This window comes from Peromyscus maniculatus, chromosome 3 (assembly GCF_049852395.1).
Source record: "Peromyscus maniculatus bairdii isolate BWxNUB_F1_BW_parent chromosome 3, HU_Pman_BW_mat_3.1, whole genome shotgun sequence".
NCBI classification, from domain to species: Eukaryota; Metazoa; Chordata; class Mammalia; order Rodentia; family Cricetidae; genus Peromyscus; species Peromyscus maniculatus.
Window position 1 is genome coordinate 169,534,198 of NC_134854.1, and position 20,653 is coordinate 169,554,850.

The window sequence follows — 20,653 nt, forward strand, 5'->3', positions numbered from 1 at the left end:
CCTCTGCCTCCCAGATTCTTGGACTAAATGTGTGTGCCACCACTCCCTGGCAAGAAATTGGAATTTCAATATTTGTACTTTTAAAGCTCTATCTTGCTGGGCAGTGGTGGTGCACACCTTTAGTCCCAGCACTTGGAGGCAGGCAGATCTGAGTTTGAGGCCAGCCTGGTCTACAGAGTGAGTTCCAGGACAGCAGGGCTACATAGAGAAACCCTGTCTCTAAAAACAAACAAACAAACAAACAAACAAAAAACATAAAAAATGTATCGTTCTGAGACCAATTTTTCTGCTAAGCCATCTGTTTATATTTTTTGATCTATATCTACAGATAACATTAAGAGATTTTTCAAAGAGAAGTTATAGTTTAGAGCTGTTTTAGAAAACTCTTCCCCAACTGCATCTTCCTTTTTATTTAATGTCAGAAAAAACAACAAAACAGTACAGTAGAAAACAATTAAGAGTTAGGCAGAGAGACGGCTGTGCAGTTGAAGGCACTTGTTGCTCTTCACCTGCACTCAGCTCTCAGTGCCCACACGGTAGCTCACAACCATCCCCTAACTCTGGTTTCAGGAGATCCAGTTCCCTCCTCTGAACTCCGTGGGCACCAGGCATGCACAGGGTTTACATATATGTAAGGTCAAACACTAACATTCATAAGATAAAATAAAAATAAATAAAGAACCATATTTATAATCATGAAAATACTTTCTTCAGAACACATAAACAAAAGGTATAGTTATAATCGCTGGAGCAGTTTAGGGAAAGCTACACAGATGTCACCATTCGTCAGCATGTGTAACAAATACCTCATGTCTTGAATAAGAGAGACCCTGAGTGTTGGTAACATAACTCCTGAGTCAGATTTTCTTCTTTCTGGTCCAAGGGCAACTATGTAGAAAAATATTAGCATAGTATTAGGAAAATAACAGTAAGAATTTATACTTTAATTTTTAAATTCTTTCAAGACAGATCTTTCTGCTGTAACCCTGGCTGGCCCCGAACTCACAGAGACCCACCTGCCTCTGCCTCCCAAGTGCTGGGATTGAAAGGGTGTACCACCATGCTTGGCCTATTCATATACCTTTAAAATAAAATTTTAAAAATTTCTGAGATTGCTGAGTGGTGGTGGTATAGGACAATCTCTGTGAGTTTAAGGCCAGTCTGGTCTACAGAGTGAGTTCCAGGACATCCAACGCTACATACAGAGAAACCTGTCTCAAAAAACCAAAAACAAACAAAAATTTCTGAGATTACAATGTAAATATATCACTTCCCTCTATGCCCTCCCATATGCACCCTCCATTCCCCACACCTCTGCTCTTTCAGATTCATGGCCTCCTTTGTCATAGATATGTGTATGTATACATATTTCTAAATACATAAATACGACCTGATCAGTCTGTATAATGTTACTTGTATGCATGTTTTTAGGGCTGACCATTTAGTATTAATACTTTTCTTAACACAGTAAACAGGTGTGTTCTTTCTAAACAAGCTGTGGCTATATTTGGAAATTTAAAACTAATATTTTTATGAAAGTACATCTAGCAAATAATGCAATATGTGCAAATTCTGGTCACGAGGGTAAGCCATTTAGCTATTCATTTTCATAGTGCCGGATAACTACTCAAAGGCAATGTTGAGAAGTTAAGCTATTAAGTATGTGAGAGCCTTCATCTCTGGACTTATCAACTAGAAAACTATTTATGGCTTTTCTGAGACAATGTCTCATGTATCCAAGGCTGTCCTCTAACCCTGAATGCTAGGACAACATGTATGTGATACTATGCCTTGTTGATGTGATTCTGGGGATTGAACATGCTCAGCCCAGAAAACATTTAATGTTTAAACTTTGGAAGATTTTTTCTTTTCTTTTTTGTTGTTTTTTGAGATAGGGTTTCTCTGTGTAACAGCTCTGGCTGTCCTGGAACTTGCTTTGTAAACTAGGCCTGCCTCTGCTCCTGAGGGTTAGGTTTAAAAGCCTGTGCCACCATTCCCAGCTTTTTTTTTTTAATATAACTGCTCTGGCTCTTTAGGCTGGTAAATTCCTCCTTCAAAGTTCAGAATCCTAACTACAATATAGATATCATGCAAAGTAAGTATTTAAATTGAGTTTATAAGGTATATGAGTGATTTTCTTTTCTTTCTTTCTTTTTTTTTTTTTTCTAAGATTTGTTTATTATTACGTATATAGTATTCTGCCTGCATGTGCCCGTGCACGCCAGAAGAGGGAACCAGATCTCACTACAGATGGTTGTGAGCCACCATGTGGTTGCTGGGAATTGAACTCAGGACCTCTAGAAAAGCAGTCAGTGCTCTTAACTGCTGAGCCATCTCTCCAGCCTGTGATTTTCTTTTCTTTCCTTCTTTCTTTTTAACTTTGAGACAGGGTCTCACTCTATATCCTTGGCTGTCCTGGAACTCACTATGTAGTTCAGGCTAGCTCAACTCACATAGCTCTATTCCCCTTGGCCTCTCAAATGTTAAGATTAAAAGTGTGCATCGTGTTTGGTGAGTAATTTTCTCATAAATTAAATGCTTAAATGCTACCTTTACTTCACTTTATTAAAACCTTTAAAAATTAGATTGATTATAAGTGAGAGTGTTTTGCCTTCATGTATATATGTACACCGTGTGCATGTTTGGCATGTGTTTGGTCCATGGAGGTCAGAAGAGGGTATCAACTCCCCAGGAACTGGAGATAAGGATGGTTGTGAACCATCATGTGGTTTCTGGACATCAAACCAAGGTCTGTGGTGATATTTTGTTTGTGCTCTAACAAATTAATCTTGCCTGGAGATGAGAGTATGGAAGTCTGAGGATTTGGCAGAGGCAAGAAGTCTCTCTAGTGGCTGGCTCCTTTACTTTTCTGATATTTCAATATCTGACTCCAGGTTTTTATTATTAAGACCAATTAGAATTCGCACTATACAGGCCCTCTAGAAGAGCAACAAGTGTTCCTAACTGTTGAGCTCTCTCTCCAGTTCCACAGCTAACATTTACGGAAGAAGGACAGTGACTTACGGAGCATCACACACACAACCACTGGCCATGATGTGGAAACAGATGTTCAGTCTCACTTCTGATGAGATAGGATGGATTTCCCACCCCCCCCAGACAGGGTTTCTCTGTGTAGTTTTGGTGCCTGTCCTGGATCTCACTCTGTAGACTAGGCTGGCCTTGAACTCACAGAGATCTGTCTGGCTCTACCTCCCAAGTGCTGGGACTAAAGGTGTGCGCCACCACCATCCGGCCTTGATGGAATTTTGTACCCATTCTTCATTTCCATTTTCTTTTCTGTAAACGGAAACTAAACTGAAGCACCACATTTAGCAAATACACGGATGGAACTTAAAATGTGGATTTTGCTTTATATTATAGCTAAATTCTTCTCATGTTTTAGATCCACTGATGTTGAGAAGTGAGGATACAACACTGGAACAGATGCTTGTCTCCTGCCCATGACACCAAGGAAGAGTCAGTGAAAATTTTAGTGTATTGGATCTTTATGTGTATGTGCCTGGTGAAATAGCTGGGCTCCTATCTAGCAGGTGTAAAATGACAAGGGGGACCCAGAGGGTGGTTAGGCCAATCCATCCATGCAAGGTGGGAGTGAATAGGCAGATTAGGGAGGAAATTTTCTTTCTTTTCTTTTCCCTGAGTCAGGATCTCTCTACATAGACCTGGCTATCTGTCCTTGAATTCACAGAGACCCACCTGCCTCTTCCTTCTAAATGCTGGAATTAAAGGGGTGTGCCACAACATCTGGTTTAAGGAAGGTAGTTTTCAAACTGTTACTTTAAAGACCAATCTCTTTGATACTCAGGGAAGTAATGCACATTGAGGAAATTTCAGGGAATATGATAGATTTATCTTCCTATTGAGACCATCCTAGCTTAAGTGTGTTATTGAAGTGAATTATTCTTTCAGGGTAGGAAGTCAAATGGCTCAGAGAATGACTGATGATTCCACATGACAACATAAAATATAGTCACAAAACAGCAAGAGGAACGATATAGTGGCCCACACCTGTATTCCCAGCATTTGGAAGGTGGAGGCAGAAGGATCAATTCAAAGTCATCTTTGGCAACAAGAAATTCTGTTTCAACAAACAAACAAAACTAAACAACCTCAAAACAAAATGCTGAGAAGTGGGAGAAGATTATGAAGCAGAAGGAAAGAGTTGAAACTATAATCAGCAAGTTGGCTAGAGGGAATCAACGGAGGACCCAGATAGCTTACGCGATCTCATAACAAAAAGGCGGTCTGGAGGTACAGCTTGGTGACAGAGTGCTTGTATACTATGTGTGAGGCCTGGGTACAACCCTAGCACCAAAACAAATAAATTAAGCAATAATGATAAAGCCTTTAATAAAGCAGCAGCTTCCACAATGGGTGTCCTATAGGTACAGGAACTGTTAATTTGGACAGGAAATGTGCCCTCCAAAATTGTGTTTATGGCTTAGCCTTCAATACAGTGTTCACATGTGGCACGGCATTTGGAAGGTGCTGAATCATCTGGACTCGAGCCTAATCAGTGATCAATTCACTGATGGACTTACAGCCTGATGGCATTGGGAGGTGGCAGAAACCAGAAGGTGCGGCCAATGACCTGGTCAAGCAGGACATTGAGAGCATGCCCTTGAAGGGTATGCTTTGTCCTGCTCCACCTCTGTTCCCCGGCAGCCCTGAAGGGGGCAATGTTACTCTGCCATGCATTTTTAAGTCTAAAACTTACTTTTTAATGCTTCTTTACCACCTGTCTCCCCATTACTGTCTGTTTATCACTAGACTGGAAGCAGCTTAATGGTTGAACGTGTGTTTCTGAACCCTGTGGGGGATTAATAGACTTCCATGCTTGGATGAGTGACTAACTTCTCTACTCTTATCCATAAACTAGAGATAGTTAAGAGTGGATATCTTGTTTAAATGATCTAATGTTTGGATTAGTGCTCTGTATAAAGTTAGCTCTCAAGATACAGTTTTAAATGTCTGTCTGAAATCTTTCTTAAATATCCTCTCAGCCACAGGCTCAGTGTTTGACAGTGTTTAACCTTTCTATTATTATTCCCTTTTTAGAGACATTCTCACAATATAGCTGTGACTAACTCTGTATTCAGAGATCCATCTGCCTCTGCCTCTGAGGTGTGTACCACCATGCCTGGTCTTCAATACACAAAGGGCCTGGAGAAACTAATGTATAGTGTATGCTCTGTAAATGCTAAGGAAATGTGCAATGGAGGGTCAGATACTTGAACCTTAAGTGTCAGTTTAGAATTTTATTTAAGGGAGAGATTTAGTAAAGAATACTACACCTTTCAATTAGTAAATGGATTGATACTATGATGATATGGGAGAAATAAATTGATCAAATTAGAGGTTATTCAAAGGCTAGCTGTTGGGTAAACTAAGAGTAACAGCCTGTCAGAGCAGAGAGTGAGCAAGACTCAAAACCAATATTAAGTATTTAAGTAAAATGTTTCAATTATCACCTTCCTTTAATTTTGTTTTTTTGAGGGGGTAATGAAAATCAAAACCAAGGATTCATACATGTTACGCCTGTGCCGTACCAAAATAAATAAATGTGATGAAAGGATGAAAAAAAATAAGCTGGGCGGTGGTGGTGCATGCCTTTAATCCCAGCACTTGGAGGCAGAGGCAGGCAGATCTCTGTGAGTTCCAGGACAGCCTGGTCTACAGAGCGAGTTCCAGGACAGCCAGGACTACAACAGACAAACCCTGTCTTGGAAAACATACCAAAAAAATGTATGTGCACCCATATTCATATTCTATTGGGATGAAACTGAACCTTTCACATGCTAAGGATGTGTTCTACTGCTGAGCTACATCCCCAGCCATACTATTACAAAATAAAATAAAATAGATTACATTTATTAAATGTATGTATGTGTGTTGTGCTCATGTGTTTACACATGTGCCATGGCATATATATGGAGGTCAAAGCAGCCAACCTGTGGGAATCAGGCTGAATTCAGTTTATCAGACTTTGGTGGTAAGCATCTTAACCTGCTGGGCCATTTCATCAACCCTACCCTCATTTTTAATGTTATTCAGCCCAGGCCAGCCCCCAATTAATTATGTAGCCAAGATGAACTTGAACTCCTGCTTCCACCTCTACAGTGCCGAGATTGCCCGGTTTACAGGTGTGTACCACTAAGCCGGTTAGTGTGGTGCTGGGGTTCAAATCCAGAGCCTTGAACACACTAGGCAAGCTTTACCAACTGAGCTACATCTCTAGCCCACAAAATATTTTTAAGTCTTCACAGGCTAAATCACCAGAAATATTAGAGCAATGTTCATAAACTTCACCCTTCTATTGAAACAATAAACACAGACTTCAAAAGCTATATGGCTTAGGGCAGGTGAGATGGCTCAGCTTTATGAGTGTGTACTGCTCTTGCAGAGGATCCCAAATTTGGTCCCTTCACTCATGTTGAGCAGCCCACAACTACCTGTAGCTGTATCTTCAAGAGACTCGATACCCTCTTCTGCCCTCCAAAGACATTTACACACATACAATCATATAATTTATATGATATATATATATATTATATTAATATATATATTAAAGTTATGTTGGGCAAGTGCTGGTGTGGGAGGCAGAGGTTATCAGGTAGGTCTATGTAGATCTGAAGCCAACCAGATCTACATAGGTAGTTCCAGGCCAGCCAGAGCCACATAGTGAGACTTTGTCTAAAAAAAAAGTTACATGGCTCTTATTAATCTTACTGAGATCACTAAAACAATGTTCTTACATCATTAGCCCTTCACCAATTTGGCAGTACAGCAGAGACGTAACTGCATGGACCTTTGATGCATTTTCATTTATCTTTCACTTTAGAATTTGCTGATTCTACCATCAACTGGAGGTCACTGAAGATATTTAGAACTCTGATTTCTAACTGAACCACTCAACATTTGGCCAGTGAAAAGCACAAAAGCTGTGAATTTTGCCCAGTAGCAGCTGATTCTAACCTCTGAACATTCTCACACGTCTTTTTGGGCATAAGAGTTGAATGCATCTATCTCATCTCAATTGAACCTGGCTTTTCAACATTTCACCCCATGAACAGCTACTTCCTAGGAATTTATTCTCTTTTGAGACAGGGCCTTAATACATACCCCAGGGATGGCCTCAAACTCTTGACCCTCCTGCTCTCACACCTTAAGTGTGGGTATAACCACTATGCTCAGCCCTACTTCCTTTTCTAACCAGGGTAAAACCCACTTACTAGTTATGGTCAAGTGAAATTTAGATAAGCTACCTTGCTTATATAGCTCTTCATCCTTAATGGCTACAATTTCTGTTAGATACATAGACCAATGTACTTTTACTTTCTATATAGCAAAAAGGGAAGAAGAGATGGACATGAGGGATCTAAATTGGTATAAATATAGTTATAGCATAGGCCATCAGGACACTGACAAGTCTTTGAGAGGAGGTCCAAGCAATGCAGTATCAAATCCATATTCCTAGCTGTCTTATAAAATACATTTAAAGTGAGGGTTTTTTGTTTGTTTGTTTTTTTAATGAGTAAACTCTGTAGGGTAGTGCTTCCTTGGGTAGAGACAGTGAAGGAAAAAGAATAGGGGATGAACCCAAGGGTGTTCCTTTATTTTCCTTCTTTCATTTTATTTATTTATTTTCAGTATTGAGGATTGAACTCAGTGTCTTACATTTGCTAGGTAAGCACCCTTCCACTGTGCTACATCCCCAACCTGCAATGTTTTATTTCTTAGGTTGGTGGTTAGCTTATGCATTTTTTAAAATCACATAAACACACACACACACACACACACACACACACACACACACACACACACACTTTTATGGTCTTTAGGTGGAGGTCAAAAGATAATTTTGTGGCATTGACTCTCTCCTAGCACATGAATTCTGGGGATCAAACCTAGGTTTCAGGGTTGGCAGAGGAACCTTTACTCACGGAGCTGTATCACTGATTCTAAGTTAGGGATTCAAAATTTTTTTTTTTACAGCTGGGTGTGGTGGCACCTTTGATCCCAGCATTCTGGAGGCAGAGGCGGGGGATCTCTGCAAGGTCAAAGCCTAGTCTACATGCTGAGTTCCAGGGCAGCCAGAGCTACGCAATGAGATCATGTCTCAAAAAAAAGAAACCACTTTTATCTCTGATTTTTTGAAAGAATTTATAATTTAAATAATGGTTCCTAAATGGCTAATTCACTATAAAATCTTTCCCTACCCCTTTTCAGTTTTGGACTTTTTTTGGATAAGTTCTTACCATGTGGCTCAGACTGGCTCAAATGACCCTCCTACCCCAGCATGAGTACTGACATTACAGCCAATTGCCACCATACCCAGCCAAAACACTTTATTTCTATTAACTTCCTACTGTTAATTCTACGTTTTATGAAGTAGATGGTTATCTTACATAAAGAAAATCAATATCTGTGCTGTGGATATGACTCAATGGCTGATGCCTTGGGTTTGATCATCAGCACTGCCAAGAAAACACAAATTCTTTGTGAAAAAAATAATGAATAGTTGTATTATTTGACCTAAAGAATCTTATATAATTCTGATTAGAAGAATTATGATATCAATACCATGAGATATCTTCTATAAATTGAAGAATCTGATTCCTAAGCTGAGTGTGGTGATACATGCCTGTAGTCTCAGCTACATGTGGAACTAAGGTGGAATCTATACAAAGTTTGAGGCCAACTTGAGCATTGCAGTAAGACCCCCATCTCAAAATGAAGGAAACAAGCTAAGCAAAAGAATCTGACTCTTGGGGTTGGAGAGATGGCTCAGGGGTTAGGAGCACTGGCTGCTCTTCCAGAGGACCCAGGTTCAATTCCCAGCAGCCACACAGCAGCTCACAACTGTCAGTGACTCCCATTTCAGGAGGTCTGATACCTTCACACCAATGTACATGAGATAAAAAGTTAAATAAATTATATAAAAAAGAATATGACCCTTAAATAGTCTTGGAGATAAATATGTCATTTTTCCTGAAAATTTATTTATGAATACAAGGTCCAGGACTTGATCCTGACATTATAAAAAAAGGAGGGATAGTGAGATAGAGTAGTGGATGAAGGTACATGCCACCAAACCAAGCAGCCAGAGTTAAATTTCCAGTTCCCACAAAGTGGAAGAAGAGAACTGACTCCTGCAAGTTGTCATTTGACCTCCACATACACATGTCCACATAGAAAAATAACTAAATAAAATGTAACAGAAGATATTAAGATTATTGCCAGGTGGTGATGGCACATGCCTTTAATCCTAGCACTCGGGAGGAAGAGGCTGGTGGATCTCTGAATTCAAGGCCAGCCTGGTCTACAGGACAGCCAAGGCTATACAGAGAGACCCTGTCTCAAAAAAAAAAAGATATTAGTGATGGTCACAAAACTTTTCTATAATAAAAATAACAACAACAGTGTATACCATACAATACTGGGAGAACAGACCTGTATAGTCCTTCACAATTAATTGTTTTTGTTCTTCTATATAAACATGATCACTTTGGATAGCTACTATCATTTTCTCTATCTTATAATAAGAAAGCAGAAGATCAGAAAGGTCAAGTGAGTTTCGTAGATTCACAGCCTGTAATATTGCTCCTTTTGTTTTATCCTGACAACATGGGTAAATTTTGGATAGAGACAAACCCATCTAAAATGATTCTTCTCATTGTCTCATACTGTCAACTCTATCAAACCAATCGATCTCAAGCTAGGTATGGTGATCGATGCCTATAATCCTAGCACTTGGGAGATGAAGACAGGAAGACCAAGAGTACAAGGTTAGCCCAGTATACATGAGACTTGAAGCAATCTATCTTACTCCGACACCTTCTTACCTGGTGAATCTGTGAGATGCTCTTGCTTCTCTTCTCTATCCTGAAACTGAATTAGATGTGACCACAAGGCAGACTTCCCCTGAAAGCACAAGACATATAAAATCTTTAAAGAAACAATTCTTATCAAAAAATAATTTCTCATCAAGACCCTCACTGAAACCCCTCTCGGATATCCCCATTGCCCCAGGTAACAGATCCTGCAGACATCGTTCCACAGGACCAGTCCCTTCACACATTCTAGCAGGTCACAGATGGGGTAGATGTTAGGGTGGGGCAACCCAAGGCCTAGGATGTGGGTCTGGGTGGTAGCTAAGCTGGTCAGTCTGGACCACTGGGACCGTCCCCCTCAGGCAAAGGGGCAGAGCCAGCTCTCCGAGGCCCATGCCTCAGGGGCCAGCTCTCCCACACCTGTATGAAGGGCGGGCCCTCTCTCCCGAGTGTGGGGCCAGCTCTCCCACACCTGTATGAAGGGCGGGTCCTCTCTCCCGAGTGTGGGGCCAGCACTTCCAACACATGTGCAATTTTGTCCTTTCCTGTTTATCATGAAAGATCCTCAGACCACCTCCTGATCATAGATTGATTTTCTCTCCTTCCTTTTTTTTTGGAGATAGTCTCACTGTATAGGCTTGGCTGGTCTGGAACTCACTTTGCACACCAGCCTACCCCCACCTTTCTCTGCCTCCCAAGTGCTGAGATTAGAGGTGCATGCCACTACATTTAACCCAGATTATGTTTCTTCTGCTGGAACTGAATGGCCTGTGGGAATCTAGTTATCTTGTGGGATCTTTTTCTTGTTACATTTATTTCATGTGTGGAAGTTAGAGGACAACTTTTCAGTAGAAGTTCTCCTTCTACTAGGTGGGTTCCAAAGATCAAAGTCAGATTGTTAGGCTTGGTGCTGAGCAATCTTGCCAGCCTCAACCTTGCCTCCTTTTTTTTGGGGGGGGGGGGGGTTTGAGACAAGGTTTCTCTGTGTAACCCTGGCTGGCCTGGAGCCAGCTCTGTAGACCAGGCTGCTTGCCTCTGCCTCCCGAGTGCTGAGATTAAAGGTGTGTGCCACCACCACCTGTTCTTTTTTCCTTTTTCCTATTTTTTTTTTTTTTATGACAAGGTCTCACTATGCAGACCAGGTTGGCCTCAAACTCACAGAAATCCACCTGCTTCTGCTTCCTGAGTGCTGGGATTAAAGGTGTGTGTCACCTTGAACAGTCCCTTGATGTGAGTAAGTAAGTCCCTTAATCAGCCATGCCACCAGCACCTCTTGAGTTAGTTACCTGCTTGACCTGTAAGCCATGGCTCCATATCCTCTCCAGCAGGTCACAGAGGCTAGCAATCAAAGTATTCTCTTCCAAGCCAGTGATGTTTGCTTCTCCGTGGCCCAGTTCCACTGCTTCATGTCCCATCTTTTCTACCAGCATGCGTTTTGTCTAAAAACATTATGAATGGTCATAAATTACCACAGCAGTGGAACTCAAAAACCAAGGAATCAATTACTAGCTTAGGAGATCCAGCTTTCTTTCATTACAATTCTAATTACAGATTTTCAGTCACCATGGAGAAAATATCTTAATCTGGTGATCAGCTGGTTGGAGTAATACCTTCAGTATTTTACTATTATGCCAGAGAAATGTTAGGACACCAATGAAACAATAAAATAACATTTGTAAGGCATCATAAGGTTGAAAAAACACACATATAATTTCAATTATTAACTTCTGTAATAGTAGAATTATCCAAGAACTTCTGAAATTGCCTTGAACCTAGAAAATGCACTTTCTGACACTAGAACCTCATCCTGTCACTACAAGTTGACCTTTACTGACTCTAGCATCTTGACAAACTAAAGCTTTCTGCACTTAAGCCAAAACAACAACAGAAATAAGCAGCTCTGCTGTGTGTGCCCTGTGGCTGCTGTTGAAGCCCAACATGACAGAGACCTATTGGGCCTTCATGAAAAACTCTCCCCTTCTGATGCCAATGGGGATTGAGAGCCCAATATGGCAGCTTTGGCAAGCATTAACGTAAGCCTAGGAACTGTAGCCGTGTGGTTGGATTCTCCAGAAGGTAATGTATGGTAACTGCTTTTTCAAGTATGTTTGAGAAAGTGTCACCCAGACACCTTGGAGATTAAGGAAAACCCTGAAGGTCACTGACCTCCATTTGTTAACAGTAGCATGCCAACTAAGCCTTTTCATTTTCACAATCCTCTTCAAGCTGGTGTAGTACCTACTTTTCAGGAGTGGCTCTATGCAACATTTATTGGCCTCCTGAAATTCATTTAACCCCCCTTTGAAGATATCTTAAAATTTATGAGCCTGAATGTAGCCATTATAAGACCATTAGTTATTTATGCCCCTTATGAGCTGCCTGTTTTTTCTTTATGGTTCTTAGTTGTTCTTTTGCAGAGCTGCCAGCTTATGTCATGCTGGGATCAAGAAAAATGAATGGGCCTTGGCTGTTTGTGTTCCTGGAGTTGTATCCATGCCAGTGGATGTCCACACGCTCCAGAAGAGATTTTGACATTGCTGTTGCCGTTGTTGCTGTTATAGCAGTGGCGGCCACCGCTGCTACTGTTTCTGGGATTAACATTTCATAATTGCTTACTACAGCTAGCACAGTGGAGACCCTGGCAGCAAAAGTAGCTACCACAGTTAGTTAATCTTTCATTCTATTGGGCATGATAAATTTAATTCAATAGTTATATACATTTCGATTGGCTTTGAAAATTATAAATTTATAAAGTCAAGTTCCATTTGCTTTTGGGATACCATCTTACAAGGACTCCAATTTGCGGTAAGGCTCGTTAAGGAAGGGAATGGCTCAGTTGCCTTTAGCCTACTGGCTATGAGTAAGATAGGACCTCTGTTGGTCTTTTCTGTGTCGAACACACAGATTGCAAGCCCAGCGCCACTTTGAGATCTTTAGCAGCAGTTAACTCTGCAGCTCACACACGATTGAGCCTGTATGATAATGAGTATTCAGAGATGGGTAATGCCTGGGGGGGCACTCATCAATCTAAGACAGAAGGCCTGTGTGGCCTGGCGTCTCCATGACGGGTAAGGTGACCTGCTGACGTCCCATATAACCCAAGTCAGAAGCTTATTTTTGAATAAAAGGGGGACCTGCAGGGCCCTGGCCCCCGTTTTGGGTAACTGTTGCATTACTTGCTGACCTTGACCTTGATATCCTCCTTATGCTAATTCCCTGCCGGGTTCAACCCTCCTAAATGCTTAAGGGAAGTTCCTTGTCTGTGTATCCTGCATAATGGTGGGCGTTAGCAGCTTAGATGCAAGATTGTAAAACATTGGTAGCGAACTTCTGCCCTCCGGGGTTCTCCCATTGTGCTGTAAGCCTGTATTTAAGACCTCTTCCCTCCTTCAATAAACAGCATTCGGCATTAAATTTAAAAAAAAAAAAAGTATAAAAAAAGAGAAAGAAAGAAAGAAAGAAAGAAAGAAAGAAAGAAAGAAAGAAAGAAAGAAAGAAAAGAAATAAACAGCTCTAGTTTCTTCCTTCCTTCCTTCCTTCCTTCCTTCCTTCCTTCCTTCCTTCCTTCCTTCCTTCCTTCCTTCCTTCCTTCCTTTTTCCTTTTTGTTAAGAACTTCCTAGTTTGTGAGTGAACTAGGATTCTCCCCCTTTCCCCCTTTTTTCTCTTCTGTGCTCACAAGAATGTATCAGATACTGAAAACCAGTTTCAGGTAAATTAGTTCACATCAACCTTAGCTACTCTTGCACATGTGAGAAAGCATACAGCTCCTCTAGGTAGTACCTTGTCTAATTACCTGTATACACTGATATTGAAAACAGTGCTTTTATTGAATATGCTCACAAGTTACTTTAAAGAGCTGAGGTTTTTCATTTATATGGCTACTTCATATAAAGGCAGTTCTGTGAGAGAAGAATTATATTTAATATTCACTGACCTATAACATAGTTAAGATATTTTCCTTTAAGCACATGTGGTAATGTGTATGGACACAGGCAAGGCTTTATACAGGTATATATGTTGCTTTTCACGTGAGAGTAACATTCTTTATATAACTTATGAGTGGCTGAACATCATGCTGAAGAGGAAAACAATAGCTAAGGGCTAGGGAGATGGTTGGTGAGTAAAAGTGCTGTCATACAAGCCTGACCACCAGAGTTCAGATCTTGGGAACCCATGTAAAAACTGGATAAGGCGGCACACACCTCCAATCTCAGTGCTACTACTGTAAGATTTGGGATGAAGCTCATGGGACTGCTGTAGTAATGGCAAAAAACAAGAAAGACCCTACACCTCAAAATGAGTTGGATGGTAAGAACTGATTTCCACATGTATGCCTACACACACACACACACACACACACACACACACACACACACACACTTACTCCATATACTGTACAATAGTTAAAAAGATGAGAAAAGCCAAGCAAGGCTCCCATGTCATTGATACTGTGGGCCATGGAGACTTCATGGAGATTCATGACTTCAGTGAAGAGCATATCAGGTCTATGTTACAAAAAAGTTTCTTTTGAAGCCTGGATAGGTGGCTCAGTGGTTAAGAGCAATGGATGTTCTTGCAGAGGACCTGGGTTTGATTCCCAGCACCCACATGGTAGCTCACAACCATCTGTAACGCCAATCCCAGAGGATCTGATGACCTCTTTTGGCCTTCATGGACAGTGTCCACATGTAGCACACAGACATACATACAGGCAAAACACTCATACTCATAAAAAAATAAAATAGTAAACTTTCCTTTCAGAGAAGCTGCAGGCACAAATGAGGTCGACTGATCTCATCTTAGATAAATATGAATGCACACTGTCTGGCAGCAGTATACGTACCTTCATTCTGCATTCTTTTAGTAAGCCTTCTACAAATTTCCAGTTGGTTTGTGCAATCACAGCAGGTGAGAGATCTGACAGTTTTGGTTGCCTCATGTTTTTTCCTAAACTTCGTGCTTCTTGCATATATTTCTAAAAATTAGGAGTATTTTAAATGTGTAAATATCATATATTTCTTTTCTACTTAAAACTTACATGAACAAATACAACAAGCAAGATGTAAAAAAGGCCTTAAGTGTGTGAATATAACAGCAATTAAGATTTTGGTGCTCTTGATAGAAGACAGAAGACATGTGTACTCCTCCTGAAACCAGTTAACTCTTGTGAAAAGGAGAGTGACAGAAACATTATTAAGTTGAAATTCACACAATACCAGGAGTTTCATTGAGTTTAGTCTTTTTAATGGGACCACCAAAATTATGATTAGTTAGGATCTCAAGTTAAGAAAAAAAAACATTTAGGTGTCTAGTTTAGTCTAACGTTCCACAGAAAAGGTTGCTGGCCTCCTCTGTTCCACTCCTCTCAACAGAGACTTCAAATCCCTCAATCCTCTGGGCACTGCTCTCCAGCCAAATTCCTGGCTCTAATTAACTTTCAATAGTACCAGAATTGTGTTGTAACTAATTTTTATGACCTCAATGATATCAGCGAACGTCTAATGTTGCTGCAATCACTGCATGATGCATGCTATATAGTTCGCAGAAAAGGCTGAAAAGCATTATGTGCTCCAAACATGGGACCTGGGGATGAGGTGAGTGGGAAGATTCTACTGAGATGTTTGCATAAAACCTTCCCTTGACTTGTTCTATGATCCATAGTTTTATGCCCAGAATCCTCTGTTGACTTTGGGGTAACACACACACACAAAACAAAAAAAAACAAAAAACAAAAAACAAAAAAATAAAAAGACAAAAAAACCATTCCAATGTTTTTGAACTTGTTTAGTCAATTTCCATAAAAGCCAAAAACAGGGGTTATAGCTCAGTTGGTAGAGAGTTTGCTCATCATGCACAGGACTTGTGATCAATCCTGAGCACCACATAAACCATGTTTGGTGGTGCATACAAAACCCTGGTTTGATCCCCAGCACCATATAAAAACTGGGTGTGGTGGAGTTGGAGAGATGGCTCAGTGGTGCTGAGTGTGTATGATTTTGCAGAGGACTTGAGTTCACTTTACAGCACCCACATCAGGTAGCTCAGTTAACTCCAGCTCTAGGAGTATGTGATGTCTCTGGCCTTCATAGGCACCGGCACTCAAGTACACACAGCCCCACACACATGAACATAATTTAAAAATAAAAGTAAAGGCCAGGTGTGGTGGTGTACATCTTTAATCCCAGTACTAGGGAAGCCAAGATAGCCTAACTTCTGTAAGTTGGAGGCCAGCTTGGTATATAACAGGGAGCTTCAAGACAGTCAAGTATATATAGTGAGGCCCTGCCTCATAAAACCACCACCACATGATAAATAATGTTAAATTATTAAAAAAACAAACTGGGTATAGCGGTGTATGTCTTTTTTGTTGTTGTTCTTGTTTTGTTTTTCAAGACAGGGTTTCTCTGTGTAGCTTTGGAGCCTGTCTTGGAACTCGATCTGTAGACCATGCTGGCTTCCAACTCAACAGAGATCTGCCTGCCTCTGCCTTCCAAGTGCTGGGATTAGAGGTGTGCGCCACCACCACCCAGCTCAGTGGGAAAGGAGGGTCAGAGGTTCAAGATCATCTTTAAACACATGCCAGCCTAGGGCAGGCTAGGATACATGAGACCCTGTCTCAAAAACAAAAATAAACAGAGGTGATTGTTTTTCAGAGGACCTCAGTTTGGTTCGTAGCATCCACTTCAGGAAGTTCACAACCATCTGTGACTCCAGCTATAAGAGATTCAGTGCCTTCTGAGGACTCTATACTTCTGTAGTGTGCGCACACGCACGCGCACACACACACACACACACACACACACACACACACACACACACAATGACTCAGGATTTGAATGTCAGTCTTACTGCTAACAGCATAGAATTACTTATGTGAGCACACTCCAGCACAAGCAGGCAGCAAACACAAGAAGAAGCAGAGAGCAAAACATGCTACATGCACTCATGTGTGGGCTATTCAAGAAACACCAAAGACAGATTCAGGAACATCTTGTGAAGCACTTTCAAGGGAAAGGACATACCAGGCAGCACTCAGAGAAGGACTTTTTAGGAAGCCGTGCAGGAGGAGTTGGGCCCTGATCCCACTCCCAGAATGCCATGGAGTTCTGACAGACCAAAAGTCCCCCGGAAGGCTAAGATGATGGCGATGTTTCAATGACAGAAAAGTAGAAAAAGGGGGGAAAAAAAAAGGAAAACAGAAGCAAAACCTGCATGCACATGATAAGACCACAGCAAGGGGGATGGTGAAGGCAAGGCAACAAACAAGAGAGGCTTCAGTTTGGAAGGATGTTTTCCATCCTATTTCTACACACTTGAGCTTATAAAACAGCAAAATTTTTGTTTGCATTTTTCTTTTGATCACAAGAAACAAAATATAATTATTTAAACATAATTTGAATTTTATTTTCAATGAATACAAATAAAGCATATAGATCTTAATCTAAAAACAGCTCTGACACTTCTAAAACACGGTGTCAGCAAGCCAAAGAATATGTTAATATATCTTTACTTACTAAGCTTAAATTATATTTGAAACTTAGATATATGTGTATCTCAATGTTTCTCCCTTCAGGAGACCTACTGACCAAAAAATTACCCTAAATAAAGCTTCTATTAGATTTACTACACAGAAATAAAGCCCTATTTTAGATGAACAAAAGGACAAAACTGGAAAAATGTTTTCTGCTACACTTCAGTATAAAAATAATATTTTAAAATAAGTTAAACTGTTTTTAAAAGAACTTGAGAGATCATGAATACTGACAGCCCCTGGGTGAGTTCTGTGATCTCCGCACTGGACCACATACCTCCCGTAAGTCGTTGTCCAGTCCCATGTGTTCAGAATGCTGGCGGAGCCGTTCTTTCCGGCGCTGTGCCGTGGCACTTCGACTCACCCAGCGACTGGAAGATAAATATACCCAATACAACATAGATTAAAAAACTAACCAAATTAATTTTCTTAAAAACAGAAAGAATGGGCTGGGCAGTGGAGCCTCATGCCAATAATCCGAGCACAGATCTCTGAGTTGGAGGCCAGCCTGGTCTGTAGAGTGAGTTCCAGGACAGGCAGGACCACATATAGAAATCCTGTCTCAAAAAAACAAAAACAAAACCAAACAAAAAACAAAAACACCAGCCTCCTCCAAAACAACTACAAAAAACCAAAGCAACAACAACCACCACCCAGAAAGAATGAACCATTCCACACAAAAGGCTGGCAACAGCCATTTTCTTCTTGCCTTGTTTTTAGTTTGGAAAGTCTTGCTGCACGCTAGTCTGGCCTTGAAATCACGATTCTCTTGTCTTCTGTGCCACCATACTCAATTCTTTCAATCAATTCTTTTCAAAAATATGTTTAAAGTTATAATTTTAGATACCATTTAATTTACCCATCCAAAGCACTCAATCTAGTGGGTTTTGGATATTCACAACTATCACTACAATTAGTACTTTTTAAAAATTGAGATTAGGGACTGGAGAGAGCCCTTGCCGCTCTGACAGAGAACTGAGTTTGGTTTCAGCACCCACACTGGGTGGCTTACAACCACTTGTAACTAGCTTTCAAGGACCTGATGCCCTCTTTCAGCCTCCATGGGTATCCACAGTCACTTGGCATATACTCACACAGACACAGATGGACACAAACATTGAGATTTTAAAAGGGGAGTGCTAAATGTTAGATATACATACACATAATAAACATAATAAGACAGATTTTTTTTTTTTTTTTTTTGGTAAAAGACATGGTCTGTGTAGCTCTGGCTGTCCTGGAACTCACTATGTAGACAAGGCTAGTCTTGAATTCAGAGATTCTCCTGCCTCTGTCTCTCCAAGGCTGAGATTAAAAGTGTGCACCATCACACCCAGCATCAAATCAGATCTTAACTCAAGTTGATCCTTGATTATATCAGATGTATGCAAGTCTCCCTGATGTGTTCCAAGTAAATATACTTAAGTATCTTTAGCAAAAAGAATATTCTCAAAGTCCATAATTTATAACAAATTAATTGTAGTGTCCCAAAAGAAAAATTTTTTGAATTTTCCACTTAAAAATATTATTTTTTTTATTATTAATATATGTGTCTGTGTGTAGGTATGTGCCTGTGAGTGTGGGTGCCCATGCATGGCCTAAGATCCTCTGGAGCTGGAGTTACAGGTGGTTAGGAGCCAAACTGGGTCCTCTGCAAGAGCAATATATGATCTTGAACACTAAACCATCTCTCCAGGCTTGACTGTCAACTTTTTAAAGGGATATCTTTTTAAACTTAAGGCTCTTTTGTGTCAGTGAGCTAGGATATGATTACTCTGGGCTCTAAAATTGTATGATAGTATTTCTATGAAATGGTGGCCTATATTATAAGATATTTTATGAAAAACTTAAAAAAAATTATTTCATGTGTATCTGTGTTTTGCCTGCATGTATGTCTGTGTGAGGATATTGGATCCTCTGGAATTAGAGTTACAGACAGCTGTGAGCTGCCATGTGGATGCTGGGAATTAAATCCGAATCCTCTGGAAGAGCAGCCAGTGCTCTTAATGGCTGAGCCATCTGTCTAGTCCTGACCTCAGAACTCTGAAACATTTCCATCTAATGTGCTAATGCCCACCTCCTGGTACATTAGCTCTTCTGCTGTTTTCCCGTCAGTTCTGGCCTAAGGACCAAGGAAAATCATACAAAGTACTCCAAAAGCAATGTCCTTTTCTCTATAATGTTTTTCTCCCTTCCAACCTTGCTCAACAGATCCCCAAATCCTGGGAATACTGTCCTTGATTCCTTGGTCTCATGCCATACCAAGACCTGCTTTCCTTTATGACATGAATATCTCCATATGACATGAATATCCCTTTATCAACTGTCTTATTCTCAACAAAGACTTTTCAATTCATCCTGAAGTGCTACCACTCAACTGATGGAAATACAACACAAAATGTAATTTCTACAGCTTATTCTTATAAAAACTACATGGCATAAATAGCTCACAATAAATAGAACTTAACAGAGAGAATGTATAAAGACCTAAGTGCAGACCTTTAGCACAGAGGTCTTGAAAATGGTCCTGCGGGAGAAGGAACTTGCCTCCAAGCCTGATGATCCGATGAAGTGAGAAGGCTAACTCCCAAATGTTGTCCTCTGGTCTCTGCATGTACAACATGGCATGTGTGTATTCCCCCCAATAAACGTAGTTTAAAAAGGAAAAACAGTACTGTCAAATGTAGATGTAACCAACGTCTTATTAAATAAGAAACAGAACCAATGCAAAGAAGAAAGCCAAGAGATCAGAGCTAAGAGCCTTACCCGTCTGCTGCAGGTAGCCTCTTCAGCCAAGAGAGACCTCCTTCCTATGTGTTTGTCTTTATACAGACTTTCTGTTCTGCCTTCTCATTGGCTGTAAACCCAACCACATGACCGCCTCGTCACTGCCTGTCTGTACAGACCTCCAGGTCTTCTATGGTTGGTATTGAGATTAAAGGCATGTGTCTCCAATGCTGGCTGTATCCTTGAACACATGGATCTCTGCTTCTGGAATGCTAGGATTAAAGGTGTGTGCTACCACTGCCTATCCTCTATGTTTAATATTGTGGCTGTTCTGTCTCTGATGCCAGATAAGTTTATTAGCATGCACAGTATTTGGGGGAATACAATACCACAATCAAAAATAGTTAATACGAATTTCACAGGGACTGAAAACAATCAGGTTTGATCTGAGCATGGAGGCACACGTTTACAACCCTACCTCTTGGAAGATGGAGACAAGGGACGGTGTGTTGCAGGCCATCCTAAGCTACTTGGTGAAAC

General features: G+C 40.6%; 1 protein-coding gene across 5 annotated transcripts in view; it reads right to left on the reverse strand.

Moving 5' to 3' along the window:
* The window catches only part of Dennd5b (DENN domain containing 5B), a 134,740-nt gene that overhangs the window by 24,389 nt on the left and 89,698 nt on the right, over positions 1 to 20,653 (reverse strand). For 4 of the 5 annotated variants that reach the window (XM_042274386.2, XM_016005199.3, XM_042274384.2 and 1 more), the window contains 5 exons: positions 17,664 to 17,757; positions 14,699 to 14,830; positions 11,141 to 11,293; positions 9,867 to 9,945; positions 807 to 888 (listed from right to left, as the gene is read on the reverse strand). In XM_042274386.2, the coding sequence (XP_042130320.1) occupies positions 807 to 888; positions 9,867 to 9,945; positions 11,141 to 11,293; positions 14,699 to 14,830; positions 17,664 to 17,757 (540 nt within the window). Of the gene's footprint in view, positions 1 to 806; positions 889 to 4,111; positions 4,327 to 9,866; positions 9,946 to 11,140; positions 11,294 to 14,698; positions 14,831 to 17,663; positions 17,758 to 20,653 lie in introns of those variants that run through there. The other variant, XM_076568377.1, reaches the window with a different exon arrangement.